At 39.8% G+C, this 25,051-nt stretch overlaps 1 protein-coding gene across 2 annotated transcripts in view; it reads left to right on the top strand.

The window, feature by feature from the left end:
- EXOC4 (exocyst complex component 4) overlaps positions 1–25,051 on the top strand; it is an 823,589-nt gene that overhangs the window by 568,207 nt on the left and 230,331 nt on the right. For both annotated transcript variants that reach the window (XM_022580733.3, XM_089917005.1), the window contains exon 11: positions 15,096–15,315. In XM_022580733.3, coding sequence (XP_022436441.1) covers positions 15,096–15,315 — 220 coding nt within the window. The remainder of the gene's footprint in view (positions 1–15,095; positions 15,316–25,051) is intronic.

Below are 25,051 nucleotides of genomic sequence, written 5' to 3'. Positions count from 1 at the left end.
GGGGGATCACTCACTACTTCCCAGGTACTTTTTCTTAGAGCACTTTGCATTCAGCTTGGCAGTCAATCAAGTGATGATAAACCTAAGAGTGGGATATGAAATGATCATAAGCTGGGACTTCCCTGGTGGCGCAGTGGTTAAGAATCCACCTGCCAATGCAGGGGACACGGGTTCCATCCCTGGTCCAGGAAGACTGCACATGCCCCGGAGCAACTAAGCCCATGCACCACAACTACTGAACTCGCGAACCACAGCTACTGAGCCCGCGTGCCACAGCTACTGAAGCCTGTGCGCCTAGAGCCAGTGCTCCTCAACGAAGAGTAGCCCCCGCTTGCCGTAACTAGATAAAGCCCACGTGCAGCAATGAAGACCCAGTGCAGCCAAAACTTAATTAATTAATTATTTAAAAAATCACAAGCTGGGCTTCCCTGGTGGCACAGTGGTTGGGAGTCCGCCTGCCGATGCAGGGGACGCGGGTTCGTGCCCCTGTCCGGGAAGATCCCACATGCCGCGGAGCGGCTGGGCCCGTGAGCCATGGCCGCTGAGCCTGCGCGTCCGGAGCCTGTGCTCTGCAACGGGAGAGGCCACAATAGTGAGAGCCCCGCGTACCGCAAAAAAAAAAAAAAAAAAAATCACAAGCTAAGTTCAGGAACAAGGTTAGTTGCCAAATAGGCTCATTAGAGGTAATTCAAACTGAGTTTTCCAAAGCACTCATTTATTAAATATAATAAAATCCATCCTTGTTGAGGAACAGTGAAGGAGAGAACCAAGTGGCCAGCCTGTCTCTTCCAGCAAATATATACTGTAATTTTATCCCAGCAGGCTCACAGTTCATGTTTTTGACACATGATATACATCCAAGCTTTGACTTCTGTCATTGATGCAGAAGTAGTATTCAGTTTAGGCCAGATTTGGTAGATTTCACATTACCAGGAATGTGATCAGGATTTGATTTGTTAGTAGTTTGCCTTAAAAGGCCTCATACTAATAGATTTCACATAATGTATGCATCATTTAACGTCACAGTCTTTTCTTTTTTCTTTCACTTTCTCTATTCTTTTTTTCACCTTGTTTAGCCATCCATATTTATACCCTAAAACATAGCCTTACAATAACCTGTGCATTGTAACCCTTCAGAAAAGCACTGGCCTTTCAGACGAGCCTAAGTTGTGACAAAAACATAATATTATCATTTCTTAAAGCATTTATTGACTGTGTCCACTGTACTTGACATAGTGTTAAGTGCTTCGAGTATGATTCAGAAATGTACAAAGCACAGTTGCTGCTCTGAAGGAGCTTAATTCTGATAGGGAGGAGAATGGCTAATGCTATGTGACGAAGTAAAGGAGTTCAAATTAATAAAGTGGCCTAAAGAGATCAGGGAATGGCTTTCCTGGTGGCGCAGTGGTTAAGAATCTGCCTGCCAATGCAGGGGGCATTTGAGCCCTGGCCTGGGAAGATCCCACATGCCGTGGAGTAACTAAGCCCGTGCGCCACAACTACTGAGCCTGCGTTCTAGAGCCCGCGAGCCACAACTACTGAGCCCACGCACCACAACTACTGAAGCCCACGTGCCTAGACCCTGTGCTCCAGAACAAGAGAAGCCACCGCAATGAGAAGCCCACGCACCTCAACGAAGAGTAGTCCCCGCTTGCCACAACTAGAGAAAGCCCGCGCACGGCAACGAAGACCCAACGCAGCCAAAAATAAATAAATTTATACTAAAAAAAAAAGAGAGAGATCAGGGAAAACTTCGAGTTGAGTGAGCTTTGAATGAGTCCCTGAAGGGAGATTATAGTGAAAATGACAGTATTTTAAACATCCACTCTAGCTTATTTGTCACAATATAGAAAACGCCTGGATGAACTAGAAGTAGAGCACATGGACATCATGAAAAAAGCCGTGGAATTTTTTTTTAATGTGGAGAAGACACAGAAAACAAAGTTTGCTAATGACTGGAAGTGGAAATACGTTACTTATTTCTTGATTACCTACTAGGTACTAAACACTATCTACAGGAACAAGACACATCCCCTCTCCTCAGGATGTTTACAAACTAGGAGGGAATACAGACACCTCAACAGGAATATTCTGTGGACCTAGGGTGCTGTGGGGGGCAAAGTGAAAGGCATTCAGCCTAGACTCGAGGGACAGGTCCTCCTGGAGAAAGTAATATCTGAGCTAGTGGCTGTAGAGCAAATGACATTTGGAAAAGAGGTATGGGCAGAGTGTTTAGGCAAATGGACCACCACGGGCAGAGACCTGGAGGTAAGAAAGCAGGGCATGTTCGTGAAATTGCAAGTAGTTATATAATCTGTGCTTTAGTGAAATTAATATAGTAGCTGTATGTTGGATATATTGAAGGAAGAAGGGATGAAAGATGGAAAAACCAGTTAGGAGATTGTTTTAGGAAGGCCTGGGAAATAAATTACCTTATATCAAATTCCATCCATTCATCTACATCATCTAATTTAATGAAAGGCTAAAGTATGGTACCAGGTGTTACAAAAGGAGACACAGGGATGTTTTCTCAGGCTCTGGCATGGAACTCTTTGAGGTGGTACCATTCATATCATGTGCTATGGGCACAACAGCCCCTGGGCAGTATGCTTTCACTGTGGACGCTTTATCCCCTATAACAGTACATGGCATAAGGTCGACACTCCATAGATATTGCTTAAATAAGTGAAGGAATAAAGAAGTGAATCAAGAGATAATATAAAGAAAATATCTCTAAGCCTGGAAGCGTCTTGCATGAGTAGCAAGAAGACTGGATAACTGAATGGGGATGGTGCAAAAATAGAGAACACAGAAAGAGAGGATTGAAATAACGGGAGGGCGGCTCTGAGGTTCCATTTTGGACATTGTTTGAGTTAACAAGAGGATACCCAGAGAAAGTATCTAACAGGTAATTACAAACACAGGTTAGGAGCTTGGGGAAAGAAGTTAGGACTGGAGATCAGATTTATTATATTTCAAGACAAGTAATTTGGTATATTCAAATATTTGTATTTAGCAATATTATGGTCCTCTCAATCCACACAAGTTTCCACTACATCAACACACACGCTAGTAGGGTTTTCCGCATGGATTCTATTGATTGTGTTCTGTTCACCAGCCCTCCTCAACAGTTCGAACCCCAGGAGACAATAATGTTAGAAAAGTACGATGGACAGAGTGAAGTCCTGCATGGATCATATGTAAGATACAGATATTATTATAATAGGGCAGACTTCAGGGAATTATTGCAAGAACTACCTAAAATAATACATATAAAGCTCTTCAGTTAGAACATGGTGAGAACTCAATAGATATAATCAGTTATTAATACTCTGCTTCTACTCACGTAGCAACAGGGAGGAAATTTGCCAGACTGATATGAACCACCTAAAATAACGTATATTTAATATGTTACACATAAGTTTCCAGGTGATATGATAGACATTTTATAATAAGTTGAGATTTTTTTCTTGAAAATTTTCCTGACAGCCTTATCTTCCATTAAAAAATACAAAGGAAAGGTTATTTTACTGTAAATAAGATAAATGAAAAGCATAAAAACAGAATTCCAGGCCTATTGGAAAAGCAGGATTATCATTTTATCTGAGTTTTATATCAGTAGTCCTTATTTACGTGATTTTTTTGTTTATAAAAAGATTGCTTAATATTAAGAGTTAGCATTTGGGTTCTTTCAATTTCTCAATTATATGCTTTAAAAATATAAATAGCTGTCATTATAAAGAGGCTTACTTCATTCTACCTAAAGTGCTTTTCAGTCTGGAGGGAACACTTAAATGTATAGTCACAAATCACTTGCAATATACTCATGGTAAGATTTTTTAAAGTTAAATTTGTTTACAAGCCTGCAGAGCTCAAATTTTGTAGATAATATTCTTTTCTCCCTCTACTTAATGATTTTTCCCTCTTTTCTCCTCTAGTCCTAAGCATGAATTTCACTCGTTACAAATAGAGCACCCAAATCCCTTTTTATTTCATTAGTTCAGCAAATTGTCTCCTAGGGGTATGGACTGAGGCCATGATTGGGCTCTGCGATGATGAGCATATTTTGCACTTTTACCCAGAAAACCTTCAGATACAAAAGCCACAGAAAGTAGTTTACACTCAGCATGAACAATTACAGACTGTCGGGGGAGACTCTTCCTGATGTGCCGGTGACTTACTCCCATGAATTAAGAGGCAAATGTGCTCCAAAGTGCATTAACCTTTATGGATTTTTCTTCGGTTTTCATGTTCCACTGACTTATGGTCTTAAATATGCCTGTTGCTGCTGTTTCTGAATGAGCCCCTTGTAAATCATTCCTAAATGATCTTTTTCGAGTCAGATAATCTGAGTCAGTTGAATATATCTCCAATCAATTCCTCTGAGGCTTCTTTCCTTCTTGGCCCAAGTTATTTTCAGTTTGCTCTGTGCCTTAAATGTCATATCTGAGAGTAATTGACTAAGTAAGAAATATGTTGTAAAGGAGCCATATTTGCTGGGCAGCTGCTTTTTTTTTTTTTTTTTTTTTGCGGTACTCAGGCCTCTCACTGTTGTGGCCTCTCCCGTTGCGGAGCACAAGCTCCGGACGCGCAGGCTCAGCGGCCATGGCTTACGGGCCCAGCCGCTCCGCGGCATGTGGGATCCTCCCAGACCGGGGCACAAACCTGTGTCCCCTGCATCGGCAGGCGGACCCACACCCACTGCGCCACCAGGGAAGCACTGGGCAGCTGCTTTTTGCACTGAGTTGTGTCCAGCCTTTGCCTGGCCTCACACTTGAGTTTGATTCCAAAGGCCCATTTACCTGAGTACAGCTAACTGGACATAGTTCTTTGTGCAAGGATGGGCTTGTGTCCAAGAATGGATTTTACTCTGGGCTGTAGATTGATTTTTTTCATAACCAGTTAAGGATGGTAGGGATTTTGAGAGTTCTGTGTTCTCATAAAAGCCCACTATTTCCCTTAGAGTGATGTGAAGGAAGAGCACACAGGACTCTTATGAGTACTGCTTGACATCTTTTCACATGGGCCCATATTTCTCCACAAAAGTTCTGCATTTGGCAGTCAGTGTTTCATTCTCCTTCTGGCTCTGAAGATTATTTGTTTATTGCATTTGAGGGAAAATGTGCATTTTTTTTTTGTCTCCTCATAACTAATGTGTCATTCAGGCTATAGGGTGGTGGTTAGTGCTGTTGTTTGCTATCTTCCCATAAAACCAAAACACAAAATCAGTTTCAGAAAATTCAAATTCAGAATTCTGGCTTTTAAAGCACAAAATTATTTATTCGTGTCTCTGTCATAAATAGTGCATCACTGTTTATTGCTAATTAAGTTTTTCATGTAGATATTTGTAAATATCTGTGTCCTGGGACATTATTAAATGTACATATATTAAACTTGACCATGAGAATGGTGACATGGGGACTTACTTTTGAATATGCTTGACAACTTAAGCAGAGCTTCTATAGGCCTGTAAATGTCTCATAAATTTTCACATAGAAACCTTGAACTAAATGAAAGGGAGGAGATGGTTCAGATTTTTTTTAATGTCTTTAAAGCCATTATACAGTAGAAGAGATTCAGAGCTTCTCGGTGGAGGTAAGCATGGTACATCTCTGCAGAGAGGCAAGACTGGATTAGAAGTTACTTTAGTGGAAATGATATATTGGAAGATTCTGCAGAATGTAGGAGTTCAGAGGGATAAATCACACATATTTACTGGTTCTAATACATGGGATCAGGAGAAAAATCCCAGGCCTATCAGGTAAATATTTTGTGTATATGATTCACCCCAAACTACCAAAACATGTGTGTGGTAATATGACAAAATCAGGAAAAATCAAAGTGAAAAGAATTAAAATATTTTATGTTTAAAATATTTTAGATAATGATATACATTATATACAAAAGTATACATCAAAAACAGAATTCAGAAAGAGAAATTAAGGAAACACTCCCATTTACCACTGCAACAAAAAGAATAAAATACCTAGGAATAAACCTGCCTAAGGAGGCAAAAGACTTGTACTCAGAAAACTATAAAACACTGATGAAAGAAATCAAAGATGACATAAACAGATGGAGAAATATACCATGTTCTTGGATTGGAAGAATCAATATTGTGAAAATGACTGTACTACCCAAAGCAATCTACAGATTCAGTGCAATCCCTATCAAACTACAAATGGCACTCTTCACAGAATTAGAACAAAAAATTTTACAATTCGTATGGAAACACAAAAGCCCCCGAATAGCCAAAGCAATCTTGAGAAAGAAAAACAGAGCTGGAGGAATCAGGCTCCCCAACTTCAAACTATACCACAAAGCTGTAGTAATCAAGACAGTGTGGTACTGGCACATAAACAAAAATATAGATCAATGGAACAGGATAGAAAGCCCAGAGACAAACCCATGAACACTTGGTCACCTAATTTACGACAGAGGAGACAAGAACATACAATGGAGAAAAGACAGCCTCTTCAATAATTGGTGCTGGGAAAACTGGACAGCTACATGTAAAAGAATGAAATTAAAATACTACCTAACACCATACACAAAAATAAATTCAAAATGGATTAAAGAGCAATTATACTCCAATAAAGATGTTAAAAAAATGGATTAAAGACTTAAATGTAAGACCAGACACTATAAAACTCTTAGAGGAAAACATAGGAAAAACACTCTTTGGCATAATCCACAGAAAGATCTTTTTTGACCCACCTCCTAGAGTAACGGAAATAAAAACAAAAATAAACAAATGGGACTTAATTAAACTTAAAAGCTTTGGCCCAGCAAAGGAAACCATAAACAAGACAAAAAGAGGACCCTCAGAATGGGAGAAAATATTTGCAAATGAAACAACAGACAAAGGATTAATCTCCAAAATATATAAACAGTTCATGCAACTCAATATGAAAAAAACAAACAATCCAGTTAAAAAATGGGCTGAAGACCTAAATAGACATTTCACCAAGGAAGACACACAGATGGCCAAGAGGCACATGAAAAGATGCTCAACATCACTAATTATTAGAGAAATGCAAATGAAAACTACAATGAGGTATCACCTCATGCTGGTCAGAATGGCCATTATCAAAAAATCTAGAAACAATAAATGCTGGAAAGGGTGTGGTGAAAAGGGAACCCTCCTGCACTGTTGGTGGGAATGTAAGTTAATACAACCACTATGGAAAACAGTATGGAGGTTCCTTAAAAAAACTAAAACTAGAACTACCATATGACCCAGCAATCCCACTACTGCATATATACCCTGAGAAAACCATAATTCAGAAAGAGACATGGCACAGTGTTCATTGCAGCACTATTTACAATAGCCAGGACATGAAACCAACCTAAATGTCCATCAACAGATGAATGGATAAAGCAGATATGGCACATATATACAATGGAATATTACTCAGCCATGAAAAGAAATGAAATTGAGTTATTTATAGTGAGGTGGATGGACCTAGATTCTGTCATACAGAGTGAAGTAAGTCAGAAAGAGAAAAACAAATACCGTATGCTAACGCATATATATGGAATCTAAAAAAAAATAAATGGTACTGATGAACCTAGTTACAGGGGAGGAATAAAGAGGTAGACATAGAGAATGAACTTTAGGGCATGGGGTGGGAGGGCAAAGCTGAGGCGAAGTGAGAGTAGCATCGACATATATACACTACCAAATGTAAAAGAGTTGGCTGGTAGGAAGCAGCCGCATAGCACAGGGAGATCGGCTTGGTGCTTTGCGATGACCTAGAGGGGTGGGATAGGGAGGATGGAAGGGAGGCTCAAGAGGGAGGGGATATGGGGACATGTGTATGCGTATGGCTGATTCGCTTTGTTGTACAACAGAAACTAACACAGTATAGTGAAGCAATTATGCTCCAATAAAGATCTATTAAAATAAATAAATAAATAAAGCCTTAGTATAATAGATATCACTGAAGAAAAAAAACAAACAGAATTACCAATAAACAGTGACATTGTTTGTGGGAGAGCCATGAATGAATTCCTTGTACTCCAAAAGCCAGAATTCTGAATTTGAGTTTTCTGAAATTTGTACCCTTAATTTTGCATTTTGGTTCTATGGAAAGACTTTATTTCCCCCTGATTGGATTCAGGGTATGCATTTTTGGCAAGAATATCAAAGAAGTGTTGCTGTATTCTTCTCTGCATCATGTCATATGGCACATGACGTCAGTTTGTCCCATTACTGATAATGTTGGCCGTAGAATTTTTTAAACTACTAGGCTGTGAATATAAGGAATACTTATACACTGTGAGCAAGTATTTTCATTCAACTGAATATTGCTGTCATTGCAACTTCTAAAATACAGTACAGATCCTCTGTGTTCAAGAATACTTCCAGCTGGTGGCAGCCATTATTGTTGGCTGAGATGAAATGGAAGAAATGGAGCTTTACGATAAGATGGAATTTGTGTTGAGGAGTCTGGGTTAAGGAATGGGCTTGGGAAGCTTGAATGAAATTTTAATTAGTATAATTTTCCTGGATAGAAATCAAATCAGTATAAAAATTTTGAAAATACTGGGTCAGGTGTGGGTACTGTGTGTTCATGTATGCATTCCAAAGGACATATACTTGCTATAAGAAAGAGTAAATTTAAAATATAGGTACTGCATATGTACAGATTTTTGGAGGCCCACTGGTTGATGATAATCTGACAATAAAACCTTTGGTGAAATATTTACAAATGGCAACATTAGAATTTAGGAAATAAGATCCATGCTGTAGACTTTCAAAGGCAGTAAAAATAGGTTGCCTACATTCTTTATGTGGTTTTTGGTCTATCCTACCCTACAGGTTGAGGTTTGGGAGCCTGATCTGAATAAGTTTCTTCAAAATCCTATAATTAGATACTCCTCCTATAGCATTATGTAGATCCTCCTCTTTGATTCTCATTCTCTCTCTTTCCATATACACAGATATACCTGCGCTTTGTGTCTGCCTTCTCATCATTTACAAGGATAGGAAATCCCTAGTGTGAAAGCACTTCATAAGATTAGATAATACCCTTTTGACAGGGTTCCATCTGTGTTCCATCTTAACTTTGCAGTGTTTTCTTTCCTAATGAGATTCTCTCCACTGTTCAAAATTCAGTGTTTTCTTACTTCCATAAAGCTGATTAGGAGCATTGTTGGAAAAACAGGGCTTTTTGACGAATCTCCTCTGTACCCGTGACTGACTCTCCTATCTCCCATTCAACAGATTACTTTTACGGTTCTTAATAGGTGAACGGATACCTGCAGCATACTTTGGGAATCCGGGGGAAATAAAATATAGAGTAGCCCATGGAAAACGATGAGGAGCTACTCCCAGTATTTTTTTTTTTTTTGCGGTACGCGGGGCTCTCACTGCTGCGGCCTCTCCCATTGCAGAGCACAGGCTCCGGACGCGCAGGCTCAGCGGCCATGGCTCACGGGCCCAGCCGCTCCGCGGCACGTGGGATCTTCCCGGACCGGGGCACGAACCTGCGTCCCCTGCATCGGCAGGCGGACTCTCAACAACTGCGCCACCAGGGAAGCCCTACTCCTAGTATTTTAACATGTAGAAATAATTCAACAGAAGCAAAATGAAGATGTTCACTGTAGGATTATCTGTAATAAAACCAGGAAGCAGCATTAATGTTTCTTAATAGATGTTTGGGTTAATAATGTATTGATGGAACGAATCTTACAATTATGAGTATTATCCTCTGTGAAAGGGCAAATATGAAGTACTGTGAACAACCATATTGCATAAAGCAAAAAACAATGTGAGAAGGTGGGCAAGGACTAGAGAATACTCTTTCAGTCCAAGGCATCTGTGGTGGAGATATGGATTAATTTTCTTTCTTTCTTTTTCTATGAATCTTTTATTTGGACCTCCAGTCCAAATCCTTGGGAGAAGGGCATTATTTATCGGAGAGGTCACGCCCTAGTTTTAGGAACTATGGGGTGAAATTAAAGGAGCTATTAATTTTATTCAACACTGCATTCACCAGTTATTTCCTGAGAACCTACTGTGTAGCAGCCGTAGACTAGTATTAGGCACTGAGGATACATCAGTGAGAAATTTACACTTGTCCCCTGGCCACGTGGGGCTTTGGTCATTCCTACATCTGTGTGTTGCTGAAATAGTCAAAGTAATAATCTAATGGCCCATATTGCCAATTACAGATAATTGCACGGGAAAGTAAAGTAGCAAGTGAAAAAAATCACAGAATACGTCACACTCTGCTCTAGTCTCCAACCTCATCAGGGTTTATGTACTGATAGTAATTATACAAATAGCAGCAGCCACCGCTTAATTAGCAGTTAACTTTATGTCAGCCTCTGTGCTGAAGAGAAGCTAAGTAATCTGCCCAAGACTATACACTCAAGATCCAGACCCAGGAGTACCTACTTTACGTGTCTTGCCCTTGGCCACTCCACTTCCCTAAACCTTTCCTCTCTGCGGTGACTGTGAGTGTGATTCGCCTCCTGGATGCCTAGGAAAGTTCTTATTCTGTGTCCTTCCTGCCCAAGAAAGGGCATTTTGCCATTTAATGTGATCGCTTCTCATTTTTTCCAGAGAAAAGAAGAGGCTGGTGAGACAGCCCTAATTTTTCTGTTTCATTCTCTTCTGCATGTTTTATGCCTTCTGAACAGTGAGGCAGCTCACAGCTCCCAAAGCAGATTTGGAAACATGTTGAATGGGTCCCCTCAAGTTAGAGATGACACCATCAACCTGAATGTGTCATTTTAGACTGATGTGTGTGCTTTAGGGAATAAATGATTTGTATTCGAAAGAGATCATTCAGCTGAAAGTAATGGGAGCGCCTCCATCCGTGCTGCTCAGAGCAGTTTCATGTTTTAGGGGCACCAAAGCCAAATAAGGGACTAGAAAAAAAGAAAAAGTGGATAATTTAGAGCCTCTGTCACTTTGTTTAGGAGCAGGTTAACTACTAAAAATCTCCTCCTAATAACTGGTAAAGATTTTGGAAATGCAAGAAGTACTTCTGCTTGGAAAACTCTTCTTCTAAGTCCCATTGAAAAGAATAAATAGCATTTCTGATGATTGGTATATTTACTTGTTATTAAATTAATAACAGTGGTTGTCTTTCAGAGTCAGACCAAGGGGACCAAGATGCCCCTGGGTGGATGGTTTCTCTGAGGGTTAGATGAGATCAGAAGGAGGCAACATAGTACGATGTGGTATTTGGAGATCTTAAAATTATAGCCATGGTTAACCATGTACTCTTTATTTCTTCATTTTTTTCCTGGCTTCTTCTACTCATTCTCTTCTTAAAGATTTATTATATCTTGTTTTGGGTCAGGCTTTTATTTCCCTTTCCATGTTGATTACATCAATTAAGAAACCTCATTGCTGTTTGTCATGACTTCTCAATTTCCACTTTCCTGGGTGATTGTGATAATCCCCTGTGTTCTCCTTCCTTCCCCCCACCCACCGCCTCCACATGCCACAGAGGTTAATGGAATGTTTCACTGGTGATACGGAAGAACAACCATGATGTATTTATTTATTAAGTAAAGGAAGCTCTTAATTAGGTTAAACGGCTAAACTTAAGGAACATTTATACACCAAACTTTAAATGTGGTCTAATTGGAAAGCAATTTATAAAATATAGTCTTTGATAAATGTCGATAATTTTTACACTAATTTAATTTTATTTGAGTAGTTAATATATTCACAGTTTTTAAAACAATCAAATGATTATAAAAAGTTAAAATTGAAAAGTATATTCCCAGTCCTCTGCCAGGCCCCACCACCATCCCTTCTTCCTGCAGGTATTCACTTTTACTAGTTTTTTGTGAATCCCTCCAGGATGTCTTTATAGTAAATTAAATAAATGAGGTTATATAATTCTTATATGCAGGTCACTATAGTAAATATGAACACTGCTAAATACCTTGCTTTTCTCACTTAACAATATATATCCTAGAGATCTTTTCACGTTGGTGCATCAAAAGCTTCCACGTTTGAGAGTTGGGGCTGCTGCCCAGTACTGCAAAATGTGTAGATTCACCATAGTTTATTTAACTGATCTCTCATTGATGGATTTTTTGCATTGTTTCCAGTCTTTTGCCATAAAAACAGTGCTACACTGATCTCTGTACGCTGTACGTAGATCATCTCATCCATATTTAGATAACAGCTGTCGGAAGAATTTCCCAGAAGTGGGATTTCTGGGTCAAAGGAAATGCATTTGTAGTTTTGGATGATAGTGCCAATTTGCCCTTCATGAGGGTTGTAACGTTTTTCACTCCCATCAGCAATATGTGAGAATGGCTCTTTGTCCACACTTAAACCGACAGTGTGTTTTCAAACTTTTGGCATCTGGCTGATGCATGGGTATAAAAAATGGTATCTCACAATGGAATATTACTCAGCCATAAAAAGAAATGAAATTGAGTTATTTGTAGTGAGGTGGATGGACCTAGAGTCAGTCATACAGAGTTCGGAAGTAAGTCAGAAAGAGAAAAACAAATACCGTATGCTAACACGTATATATGGAATCTAAAAAAAGAAAAAATGGGACTTCCCTGGTGGCACAGTGGTTGAGAGTCCGCCTGCCAATGCAGGGGACGCGGGTTCGTGCCCCGGTCCGGGAAGATCCCACATGCCGCGGAGCGGCTGGGCCCGTGAGCCATGGCCGCTGAGCCTGCGCGTCCGGAGCCTGTGCTCCGCAACAGGAGAGGCCACAACGGTGAGAGGCCCGCGTACCGCAAAAAAAATTTTAAAAATTTAAAAAAAGGAAATAGAAAAAGAAAAAATGGTTCTGAAGAAACTAGGGGCGGGGCAGGGCAGGACAGGAATAAAGATGCAGACGTAGAGGATGGACTTGAGGACACGGGGAGGGGGAAGGGTAAGCTGGGACGAAGTGAGAGAGTGGCATGGACATATATACACTACCAAATGTAAAATAGATAGCTAGTGGGAAGCAGCCGCATAGCACAGGGAGATCAGCTCCGTGCTTTGTGACCACCTAGAGGGGTGGAATAGGGAGGGTGGGAGGGAGGGAGACACAAGAGGGAAGAGATATGGGGATATATGTATATGTATAGCTGATTTACTTTGTTATAAAGCAGAAACTAACACACCATTGTAAAGCAATTATACTCCAATAAAGATGTTAAAAATAAATAATAAAAATACATTAATTACCAAAAAAATGGTATCTCAGTATAGTTTACTTTTCCTTTTTCTCATTATGAATGAAGTTAAAACTTTTGGTGTGTTTAATGGTCACTTACTGTAAATCGTCGTTTCATGTCTTTTGATCATTTTTCTACTATGTTCTTTGGTTTTTTTCTTACTAACTGTCATCTGTGACATAAGTTGCACATATATATTCCCAGTTAGTCATTCATTTTTTTGTCTTTATTGCATGTGATTCTGTTTCATTTTATTTCGCTTCTACACTTTTGAGGAAAATTTAAAGTACAAGGCCACTCTTACTTTGCAAAGCATTGTGGAACTGTAAAACTCACCATGCAAAGCAATATTAATCAATGGGAAAAATCACAATTGTTTCATGACTTTAAAATTTTTTGTGAAAACATTAAAAATTCTCTACTGTCAGTTACAAATATATACAGAAATGAAAAATAGAACTAATATGTATTCATACACTGTAACATTAGAAACACTGAGAATTAAAGTGTTTTCTTTGTAAATCTTACCAAGAGTAATTTGAACAGTGCTTGCCACCTTCTTTTTGGGTACTTTATGATACACAGTGAGCATCTTTTCTGTGCGTTGGTGAAATGTCATACTTCCTTCTCAGTTTAGATCAGCTGCCAGCATTTTATTCTTTGCTTTTCAATGTCGTGAAACATCTCCAAGGGTTCCTTTAAGGTAACATTTTTGCCTACATCCCTTCCTCTGGGATGTCTTCATCTCTTTTATCACAATCATTTTCTCTTTTAAGGTCAGTGAGTTCACCTTTACTCTGGCTGCAGATACCTCTCAAATGGGGCCAGTGTTGATGTTCCCAGGGTCAGTTATTTCTTCTGTAAATCCATTTACATTCAGTTCAAATTTCGCTCCCAGTGTTACTTTCAGGGGTTTTTTTCCCCTGTACTTTTAGGTGTTTGGGCCAATTCATTTTTTCAGTTATCCATTTTTGTAAACTGTCACATGGGTCTATCACTGAGAGACAAGGAGACAACACAGCTACACACTTTGCTGTCTGTCCATGAACGGCGTAACGGATGTGCAGTGACCAATCACTGCTTGACTTTGAAAGCAGTGACATGTTTGATCATTGATTATGGTAAACATTAATTATTTACATAGAGGTTTCTAGATTGAAGCCCTAGAGTTTGTACTTCATGCCATTACTCACAGTACTGTGGTAACTGGAATTCAAATCTTGTTGTACTGGTGTTATTCACTAAACTTTAGTAACTTCCATTTGAGTATATCAGAACCATGAAAGCAGGAGCTGCCAGTGTAGAAAAGTACAAAGAATAACATAACAAATATCTTCATACTCACCTCTGAGTTTTGACAGTTAACTTTCTGCTACATGTGCTTTAAGTGTTTTTAATAAAGGAAATTGATCATTACAAATAAGGTTAAAGTTCTCCTTTGCCCCCACCTCCCATCCTGTTTCCTTTCATAACCTCCCAACAGCATCATAAATTTAAATACTATCCTTTCTTTTTCTCTCTTTTTAGAAGTTCTATCTACACGTATAAAGATCCTAATAAGAAATATGCAGTATTTGGGATGTACTTTGCATCATAATTTGGTTTTTTGTGTATCATGCTTTCTTTTGCTTCTTATATTCTTATTTCCTTCTTGAATTAATAAAAAATATTTTTGTCTCTCCTCTTTTCCCCCTAGTGTGGAATTTTTGTTTCTGTTTCATCCTATTTCTATTGAATAAGTGAAATAACTTGTGTTAGAAAAAACTCATATGTAGATGGAAAATAGAGTGACCTGCTCTTGTTGAGAATTCTGGTAATTTCCCCACATCTCTCCATGGAAGCAGCAAAAGCCAGAGATACCCATGTATGTTTGGTCATATTTCTGTAGCTGTCTTTCTGATACACTTAACAGTGGTTGTGCTCTGTTTGTCTTTCAGATTCATTCAGGAGATAGAGCACGCCCTGGGACTTGGCCCAGACAAACAGTGTCCTCTTCGAGAGTTTCTCACCATGTACATCAAAAACATCTTCCTCAGTCAGGTCTTGGCTGAGATCAACAAGGAGATTGAAGGAGTCACGAAAACATCTGACCCCCTGAAGATCCTAGCTAATGCAGACACCATGAAAGTGCTGGGGGTGCAGCGGCCTCTCCTACAGGTAATCACATCCTTTGAACTTACTATTTTTATCTGCAGTTTTCATTGACTTGGCAAGAGTCACAAATTGAAAAAAGAAGGAGAAGAGTTACCATCTGTTTCCATATTCATCAGGGACAAAACAAGAGGAAATAAATTAAACAGGCACCAGGGAAATTAAGGACTAGTGTAGAGATAATGGAAATTCCTGAAGATCTTTAAGAAAAAAGTGGTTAGCTTTGAATATGGGAGATGGTGAGTCTCATTAACATGCAGGCAACTCCTCATTTTTGGCCTGGAATTTGTCCTTGAAAAGAACTGTCTTTCCAATGGTGAATGCATCCTGGAGTAGAAGGACTTATAGGAAGGAAGTTATTCTGCCTAACCTCAGTTACCAACAGTAAACCCTCTGTACCATTTGAGGGCTGACTTACCGTATATAACTTGGCTAGCTCACAGTGAATTTGAACCCACCCAAAAAACTGGCTTTTAAAAGTCAGATCATTTATTAATTTAAGTGATGATCATCTTAATACGAAAATTTTACTTTCATTGTATAAAGAAATGGTTTCTGGACAACAGAAATAAGATAATTTGTCAGATGTATGGATTAATAGACTTGAGGTGTTTGTTTTATATGCTTTAAGCCAGTGACTTAGAGGTAAATATAAGACTAAAAGAAAATTACTATGAATTTCAATTCTGGCTATACGTTAATTATTATTACACGGTAATTGAATCATTATAGTGTTTCTTCATTTAAGGGAATGATGGGTACAATAGCATAGTTTTATGTAAGTTGCATGGTATGAGGATATCTCAAAATGTAGAAGACTTGAGATCTTCAAAGAGAAATTCTATGAGTGATATATATATATATATATATATATATATATATATTTGCTTCAGTCGCCTGCCTTTACCTGCTTTTATATATGTCTTCCTTGGTTCTTCCTTTGTACATTAGAATTAATAGAAATGCTGGCCCTTTCATAGGGAAGTGTCCTAGTGGTGAGCTTTTTTTATAAGCAAATTCTTCTATGGTATTGAGAAAATAGAATAGAGGCATTCACTTCTACCAGAACTTGAACAGTAGCATCACGCCCAGGAAAGTGTTCATTTGCATTGCCTGAGTTTATGTTAGATGTGTTCCTAGTGAGGATCTGTACTGAGTATGGGATGCAGAGAAGGGAGAATAGCAACGGCATGTGCTCACTCATCCCATCCCTCTGCTGGATTACTCTTCCACTGGCTCTTTGCATGGCCGGCATCTTCTCTTGGTGCCTGTTCAAACGTCCCCTCCACAGGGAAGCTTTTCCTAACTATCCTGCCTAAGTAGGTCCCCTTCCTTGGTTATTCTCCATCCCCCCCCCGCCCCCACCTCCTGCTCCGAATCTGTCTGTTCTCAACACTGAAGCCAAACTATGAACCGTGTCACCAAAACTCCCTTGCCAATGACTTGTGATCAGGTTCTGCCAATAGGAAGCACTAGCAGGAGATTGGAGGGTAAAAGGAGAAAGAGGTTGGGTTCTTATCTCCTTCCTTTCCACTTTGGATCATAGTTTTGGCTTTGGGTGCCTCCCTCTGTAACCAGAGGCCCTGCCAGGCGACACTTCCTGTATGGCTTCAGCTCTCACTGGACGCTGGTAATACCATCTCTCCTCCTTGGCCCTTGATGATAGCTTTCTGCTGTTACTGGTCTCTGGGTGCCTCAGCATCCCTTGTTGCTTCTTTCAGTGCTGCCTGTACCTCTGTCAGTCATCTTTTCATTAATATTTCTTCAGTTAGTCATCTGAATGGAATTCTGTTTTTTGTTAGGATCATGAATAGATCTCCCCAGTTAGTCACTATTTTAACATTTTAATTTTTTTCCTTCTTAGCACAACTATAATCATTTATTTTCTAGCTTGTTGATTTCCTATCTTTTCCCACTAGAAATTAAGTTCCAAAAGTGTAGTACAGTATCAGGCAGTAGGAAGACACTCGATAGTTTGTTGAATGAATGTTTATGTGTGTCGGTGGGTGGGTGGGTGGATGGATGGATGGGTGGATGGATGGGTGGACGGATGGATGGGTGGATGGACACAGTGAATAAATTTTGAGAGTCTTAACTGCAGAGTCAGAGTGGGAAGATGAGAAAGAGAGTGACAAAAACTTGTTTACATTTATCTTATGTCTGACAATATCATTAACATCCTCTCCATCAGAAAACCTCTCAGTATGTATATCCCTCAAGTGTCATGCTGTATGCTGTACAGAGCAACATTAATATGCTTAGTGTACTAAATGTAAAAGAAATAATGCACTACAGAGTGAATCTGGGAAAGATGCTGGCTCATTAAACATGATGATTTTCAACTTGAGTAACAAAGACAGATTAAAACTCCACTAGTTGACTACAGTCTGGGCCATGTCAGGGCCACACACTGCTGGCTAAATGGCATCTCTGGGCAGCCTACCGATGTGCTTGTCAAGTCACTCATAACCTCATCACCAGCCATTTGTACGTGTTACTACACCTCTTGTTCTTTAAGTCAGTTACTCCGTTCTGAGGCTATGTAAGAACTCCAACTTTACCTCTTCTCTCTTTGACCTTGTCAAGATATGATAGTTATATGTAAGTGAGTAAGTCTTAAAACTAAGGCCATGCAAGTTATCAACCTCCAAATATGTTTACAGAGCCCAAACACCTGCTTTCTTATTTGGTTATTTTGTTGTCCTCTCTTTCTTCATAAAAATTTTATGAGAATGCAAATTAGTTAGACCATATCAGTAAATTTGTTTAATATTGTCAGTTATGAGGTTACAAAAGCAAGTGAAGAGGTGGTTATTTTCCTTTCCCATCTTGAGAAAGTCTCTTGCTTTGTAATGATTGTAAATTGTTTTCAAACATAATTTCCCATGCTCAAATTTCAATGTTTCTTAAATGCGTTTCAGTGTCACCTTGATATTTTTATTCTCAGCTAATTATACGTAACTAAAGAAAAATAATGGAGAAATTGTTCTCAACCATTTTAGCTGAGAATACAAAACAATTGTTAAGAAGGGAGCTTGAAGAAATATATGTATGTGTGAAAAATGCAGGCGGGTTAAGTATTCAATTACATGTCCTTCAAAGTCATTCCCTCTGCTAGACTGTTGTTTGGTCACAGAGTGGAAAGGATCGTGCCTTTCCCCGGAGGCAGCACCCAGTGTCATGAAGCATCAGCCCAACTGGATTCTCCACAGAGAGTGGACAGACAGCTGTCTCAGTGCTGCTTCCATCTACTTATCTGATGATGTGCAGACGCAGAAAACCCCAGGACATTTTGTCCTTTCCTCTTTGAAATGACATTGGTCAGGATAGACAGTCGGTTATAAGGGTGCATTTACTTGGGCAATAATGTAGTTTTGCATTGGTAGTTTTACTTTCTAGGCACAGAATTCATAGGAGGGAAGGAAGGAAGGAAATAGGAAGGAAGAAATTACAAGCACCATTTTATAGGTGAAACAACTGTGCAGATGCCCAAAGTGATAGAGCAGCATGGTACTAGTAGTAACAGTGGAAGTCTAATGGTGGTAATGATAGCATTCATAATAGTAAATAGTAGTAATGGTGACAACTAACACTTTAAAACATCTACTGTGAGCCGGACACTACTGAGTGCTTTATATGTATTGACTTGTAAATGTTTTATATGCATTGACAACAGCTTTGTGAAGGTGGCATTCTTATTATAAGGAGGAAACTGAGAAACAATGAAATTAAATAACTTGCCCATCCATAGTCACCTAGCTAGCAAAGCTAGAACTGTAATTCAAACCCAGGCGACCCAACCCTGGATCCCATGCGCTAACCTATTTGTTACTAGTCTGCTATGAGATGGGCAGAGTTTGAGAGTAAGCATTTAGACACTTTTTTGTTTTTTTTTTTAGCAATTTGACATTGTCTGTTGAACCTAACAGTAAAAAATTGGGAGTTGTGTTTTTATCACCGGGTTTTTAAAAATTTCTTTTTTCTAGTAATTCATTTTTATTTATTTTATAAAAGTATACATCTGTGACAGACTGGGGGGATGGGGGGAGAGTTTGGAACCAGACTCTCACGATAGCCAGAGATGTACTGCTCTAAATCCGTATATTGCCTCACAGGAGTAGAAGTGTAAAGCCAACCGTCTTTCTTGCCTCGGCATCTAAACCACTTTCCAGCAGATGGAATAGCTCGGATATTTGTTACAGATGGTTCCCTCCTAAATCCCCAGCTCCTGCAACCATGCCTGCTGTAGAGAAAGCAATGTTGAATAAATGGCTGAGTGAATGAAAATGAATGAATGAATGATGAATTCCTTAGTACAAGGGCATGGGTGTGCGTGTTTTGCCCCCATGGTGTAAGATTCACGGTCTTGGGTTTAAGATTCATGACAATGTTTAAATTAAAATGTCACAGCTCTTATGCCTCTGATGCTCTCAGATAGAAGCAGGATGGACTATACTTCATGCTCTTACCATCTGCGAGGCCTCTATTACCATCACTTTTTCTGCAAAATGGCTCCATCCATTGCAAGACAAAGTATACTGATTCAAATTAAAGAAATCCATTAAGAGAAATTCCTCATTTCTCTTGAGTCAGATCTTCTGGCATTCCGGACATGGAGCTATGGAAACAATTGATTGTTTGAAGTGGATACTCCCTCATGCCTTATATGTAACAGGCATCTACCAACTGTTCATTTATCAGACATGAGGAAAAATTCCCTCAGTTCCCTAGTTTATCACTGTTTGGGGGATGTAATTTATTCTTCTTTAGTATCTCCACCCAAAAAAGGGGAGGGGGGACTAATGCTTAAGTTTTTTAATCCCTTACCTATCACATAGCTGAATGGACATCTGTATGAACAAAAAATACAAGTAAAGTTTTTTCCCCTACCTCCCAATGGAATACCCGGTATCCTTGTTACTTAGTGGTCTGTGGACGGGAACATCAGACCTCTGAGTCAGAATCTGCATATGTACGGCATCCCCAGGTGATTTGTATGTACATAAGATTTTGAGAAGCACGGCCTTGTACCAGTGCAACACCAGGTGTGATCCATGGATGGGCAGCATCCACATCACCTGAGCTTGTGGGAAATGCAGATTCCTGAACCTCACCCCACTCCGGGATGGGGTGCAGGAATCTCTGGTCTAACTAGCCCTCTAGTTGATTTTAATAGAGACAGCGCTTTTAGAAGCATTGTCTTAATACCAGCGTTTCCAGCTGGAGGTTAGGAAATGGGGCTCTAACACTCTGGACTCTTAGCCTTGAGACAAACAACAGTAGTTAACTTCAAAAAGCTATTCAGCTTTGTTTCATACAGGCACAGAAATTGTAAAAACAATATTTGCAGCAGCAGCAGCGGAAGCTGCTTCCTAGCCTAGCGCGTTGCTGAATTTTGCAAAGTTCTTTCTAGACACAGGGTGAGACTACGTTTTCCGGCTCATGTAGGGCAATGTGAGACAGAGACAGCTTTCCTAATGCTTTGGCTTCTGTTCCCCCATCATTGGAGGAAAATAAAAAAAACCATAAGCTGTGCAAGTCAAAAATTTTCGGCAATCTTGAAACATTTAAAGCATATTTTCATTTTCCTCATTGCCCCAGTATGTGTCAGAGCACATCTGAGAAGTCAGATGGTTAGAGGTGGCCTGCAAACCCCACACTCTCATCTCTTCCTCATCCTCCTGTGCTTTTGCCGGCTACCTGGAGGGGTGTGGTTCTCAACAATACCCATTAGAATCACCCAGGAGCTTTCTGAACACACCTAGATCCCATCCCAGAGCTTTGGTTCAGTTGGTCAGGGGTGGGGCCTGGGCGTCCAGGTGTTATAAGCTGCACAGATGATCCCAACATATGCAGCCCGAATTAGTGCCGCTGGCCTGGGTCTTTCTACTCCATAGAATCAGTTATTGCCCTGAGAGGAAGTACAAAAAAATTATAATTGAGGCATTCTTTAATTCACTTAGGTTTGTAACAGAGGGCTCTGTTTGATACTTTTAATCAAGCTTGATCCATAAGTCTTAGAATCAGATACAAATAGATTGAAATCCCAGACATTTCAATGGATAATTTTGTGGTCAGGACCAAATTGCTAACCTCTCCGTACCTATTTCCTCCTCTATAAAACAAGAATAATAAAATCTGTGTCCTAGGAACACAGGCATCATTTCTAAGGTGTAGGCGGAGTAATGGTGGTAGAACACATCACCTTTGTTGCCCGTGTCACAGACATCTGGACTTCAGCATTGCCTGCTGTTACCGGCTACCCGCCTGCTCCCTGACTCTCACCTTCATAGACTTCTGATTTGTACTGACGGTGCCTCTGCACCCCTGCCATCTCTTTGTAGATTTCAGCCTGCATCTCCTCTTATCGCTAACTTGCTGCTTACTCACTCCTGTTCTTTGTGCTCTAAGACCCACCTATAACTTCTGTTTCCACTACCCTAGAGTGACAGCAGGAGATGGTATTGTTTCACTTCCTTTCTCTTTTTCCTGGACTTGCCTGCTGATCATTTGTTAGCAGCAGAGGCAACATGCAGTATTTATGACCATTAAAGCTACTATAGGCTTCCCTGGTGGCGCAGTGGTTGAGAGTCCGCCTGCCGATGCAGGGGACACGGGTTCGTGCCCCGGTCCGGGAAGATCCCACATGCCATGGAGTAGCTGGGCCCGTGAGCCATGGCCGCTGAGCCTGCGCGTCCGGAGCCTGTGCTCCGCAACAGGAGAGGCCCGCGTACCGCCAAAAAAAAAAAAAAAAGCTACTATGTTCGTTTCCTAGGGCAAACATAACAAATTACCAGAAACTAGGTGGCTTAAAAAGCAGAAATTGATGTTCTCATAGTTATGGAGGCCAGGAGCCACATTCCCTCCAAAGGCTCTAGAGTAAGACCCTTCCCTGCTTCTTCCATCTTCTGGTGGTCCTGGAACTTCTTGACTTCTGGAAGCATAACTCCGATCTCTGCCTCCATCCTAACGTGGGCTTCTCCCATGTTCTCCATTTTTCCATTTCTGGCTCTTATAAGGACACTCTCATTGGATTTAGGGCTCACCTTAATCCAGCATGATCTCACCTCAACCCTAACCTTAATTCTATCTACAAAGACCCTATTTCCAAGTTAAGATCACATTCTGAGATTGTGTGTGGAATGTTGGGAGGACACTATTCATCCCACTACAGCTAATAATTGCAAGCAAATTATATAGAATGCAACATATTCAACTTGCTGTCTTTTCCTTGAAAACCCTCTGGCAGGAAGCAGCGTAGAAGTATTGCTGTTAAGACAATAGGGCCAAGGTGGTCTAAACTCTAGGTGTCGGGAAGGTTCCAAAGGAAAGTTTTTGGTAGGTCGAGCGATCGCTGGCGCTCTGGTTAAGCCTTACTGGAAGTTGGTAGACACAACTGCTTACACTGTAGTGATTTGCCATTACGCTGATGCCCAAGCCTGTTATTTCCCCAGCTAAGCCAAGGTACTGCCGGTAACCTCTTGTTGGTTTCCCAGGGAAGTGTGGCCAGCAGCAATAGCATATGGTGTCATCATATCAAATTACGTTAATATGAAGGATGTTGGATTTGAGTGGTATTTGCATTGCGGCCAGTTGTTTCCACTGCACTCCATGGTGCAGAATAGATTTAGCTTTTATTAGCCTAAATAGATCAGTCCCGTTTAAGGTCTGTAGGAAGTCATCATGAAAATCATTAAATGGAAAAAAGAGCTGATCAATTAATTTTTTTTTTTTTTCTCCCCTGTAAGCTCTGAGAGTTGGTGCTAATGGTCTCACCGTGCTAAAATAAGTCTTAGAACCAAGATGCCTTGGGGTCTAATCTGATTCTTCAGTGTTTATCTAAACCGAAAGAAATACACAGTGTGGGGGTTTGATTTTCTTTAAATTTTACTTAATAAAGGTAAAATAAAAGTAAAATAAAATATTCACCAGCAATATTATTTGGGTTCTTCATGACACATGAAGGCCTCAAGTAACCAACCAACTAGTGGTTGCTTCAGGTTTTATCCAGGAAGATGCAGTAGAAGATGCCTTTGTTCTTTTCTTTGGTTGTTCAGATTGTCACTGTGGCTTTCAACACTCACCTGTCCACTTCTGAGACAGCTGAGCAAATTAAGTCTTTCAGTACTAATGGGGACTTTGGGAATCTCATAACATTCATCTGTGTCTTCAGATTCTTATCAAGTTGTGTTATTTTTGTACGATTAACTCTATTACTAGTTTAATACTTTTTATTTTTTGTAGAATTTTTGTTGTGATTCTTCACAGTCATTCAGGAAATGTAAATTTCATCATGGCATGGTGGGAAAAGCATATAAAATGGGGATCTGGTCTTGTCAATCCAGTGACCTTAGACAAGCCCAAGCCACTTATCTTCCCTGAACTTCGCGTCCCTCATATAGAATGAGAATGATGCTAGCTCAAACAGCCTCATAAGATTAAGGTGAAGAGTACAATGAGATCATGTATTCAGCAGGGCCTTCTGAACTGCTCTACATACTGAGTTGTCGTCTCATAATTGTTATTATTATTTGTCCACACGCCCACATAATCATTCAGAAAATCCATTAGCTTCAAAGGGAATAATGCTTACACCTACAGAAAGTAAAAATATTTCCTATTAAATGAAAGGCTTCACTAGTTTTTACCAATAGTCTGTTTCATACATGATTAGACAACCAACATAAGAATCCGGCAATTTTTTTTCCACAGTTTATCGTGAGAACATTTGAAACATCTAAAAAGACTGAAAAAAAAAACACCCGCACACTCACCATCAGGATTCTACAGTTAACACTTTACTGAATTGGTTTCATAGCATAACCACACCTGGTCATTTGAATTCTTTTTCAGCCATCCCAGAAATGAATTCCCAATCATTCCCTAAGCACTTTACCATGGTTTTTAATATCTTACTTAGGAAATCTGAACATAAAGGGAAATAAATTAAGTGGGAAAGTAGTTGCTTTGTTAAGAGTGTTCAATTTCTAAAAGTACCCATTCTGACGTTTCCTTTAAATGGTGTCATGGAACAGGCAATTGACCAACTCATGCTTGTGATTAATCTATAAGTACTGCCTTTACTGACATGATGCTACCAGGGAACTTGCCCTCATAACTGTTGATGAAAAAGGTTGTGAAGTGAGCAAATGAGAGATGATTTTTATTTACAGGCAGAATAAGCACGTAATGTGATCAACTTGAATTTTACAAATATCTTTATAGTCTTATCTCCAGATGGAGAAGAAATAGGACCTTGTCTCGTTGGCTGGTTTTCTTAGAAAGTCCCTGGTTAACTAGACTTCTATCAGTAGCCTTTTGCAAATCAAGAAGACGAGGGGAGAAAAAGTGTGTGTGTGTGTGTGTGTTTGTAAACATATATATATTTCAACTAACTTCTTTTTATTTTAACATGTTTATTGGAGTATAATTGCTTTACAATGGTGTGTTACTTTCTGCTTTATAACAAAGTGAATCAGTTATACATATACATATGTTCCCATATCTCTTCCCTCTTGCGTCTCCCTCCCTCCCACCCTCCCTATCCCACCCCTCTAGGTGGTGGTAAAGCACCTAGTTGATCTCCCTGTGCTATGCGGCTGCTTCTCCCTAGCTATCTGTTTTACGTTTGGTAGTGTATATATGTCCATGCCACTCTCTCACTTTGTCACAGTTTACCCTTCCCCCTCCCCATATCCTCAAGTCCATTCTCTAGTAGGTCTGTGTCTTTATTCCCGTCTTA

This window comes from Delphinapterus leucas, chromosome 9 (assembly GCF_059928025.1).
Source record: "Delphinapterus leucas isolate spDelLeu-1000000601 "Yukka" chromosome 9, BTC_Dleu_Yukka2, whole genome shotgun sequence".
Lineage (NCBI taxonomy): Eukaryota > Metazoa > Chordata > Mammalia > Artiodactyla > Monodontidae > Delphinapterus > Delphinapterus leucas.
The sequence above is the reverse complement of the archived record's forward strand: the minus strand, read 5'-3'. Positions and strand labels throughout refer to the sequence as shown.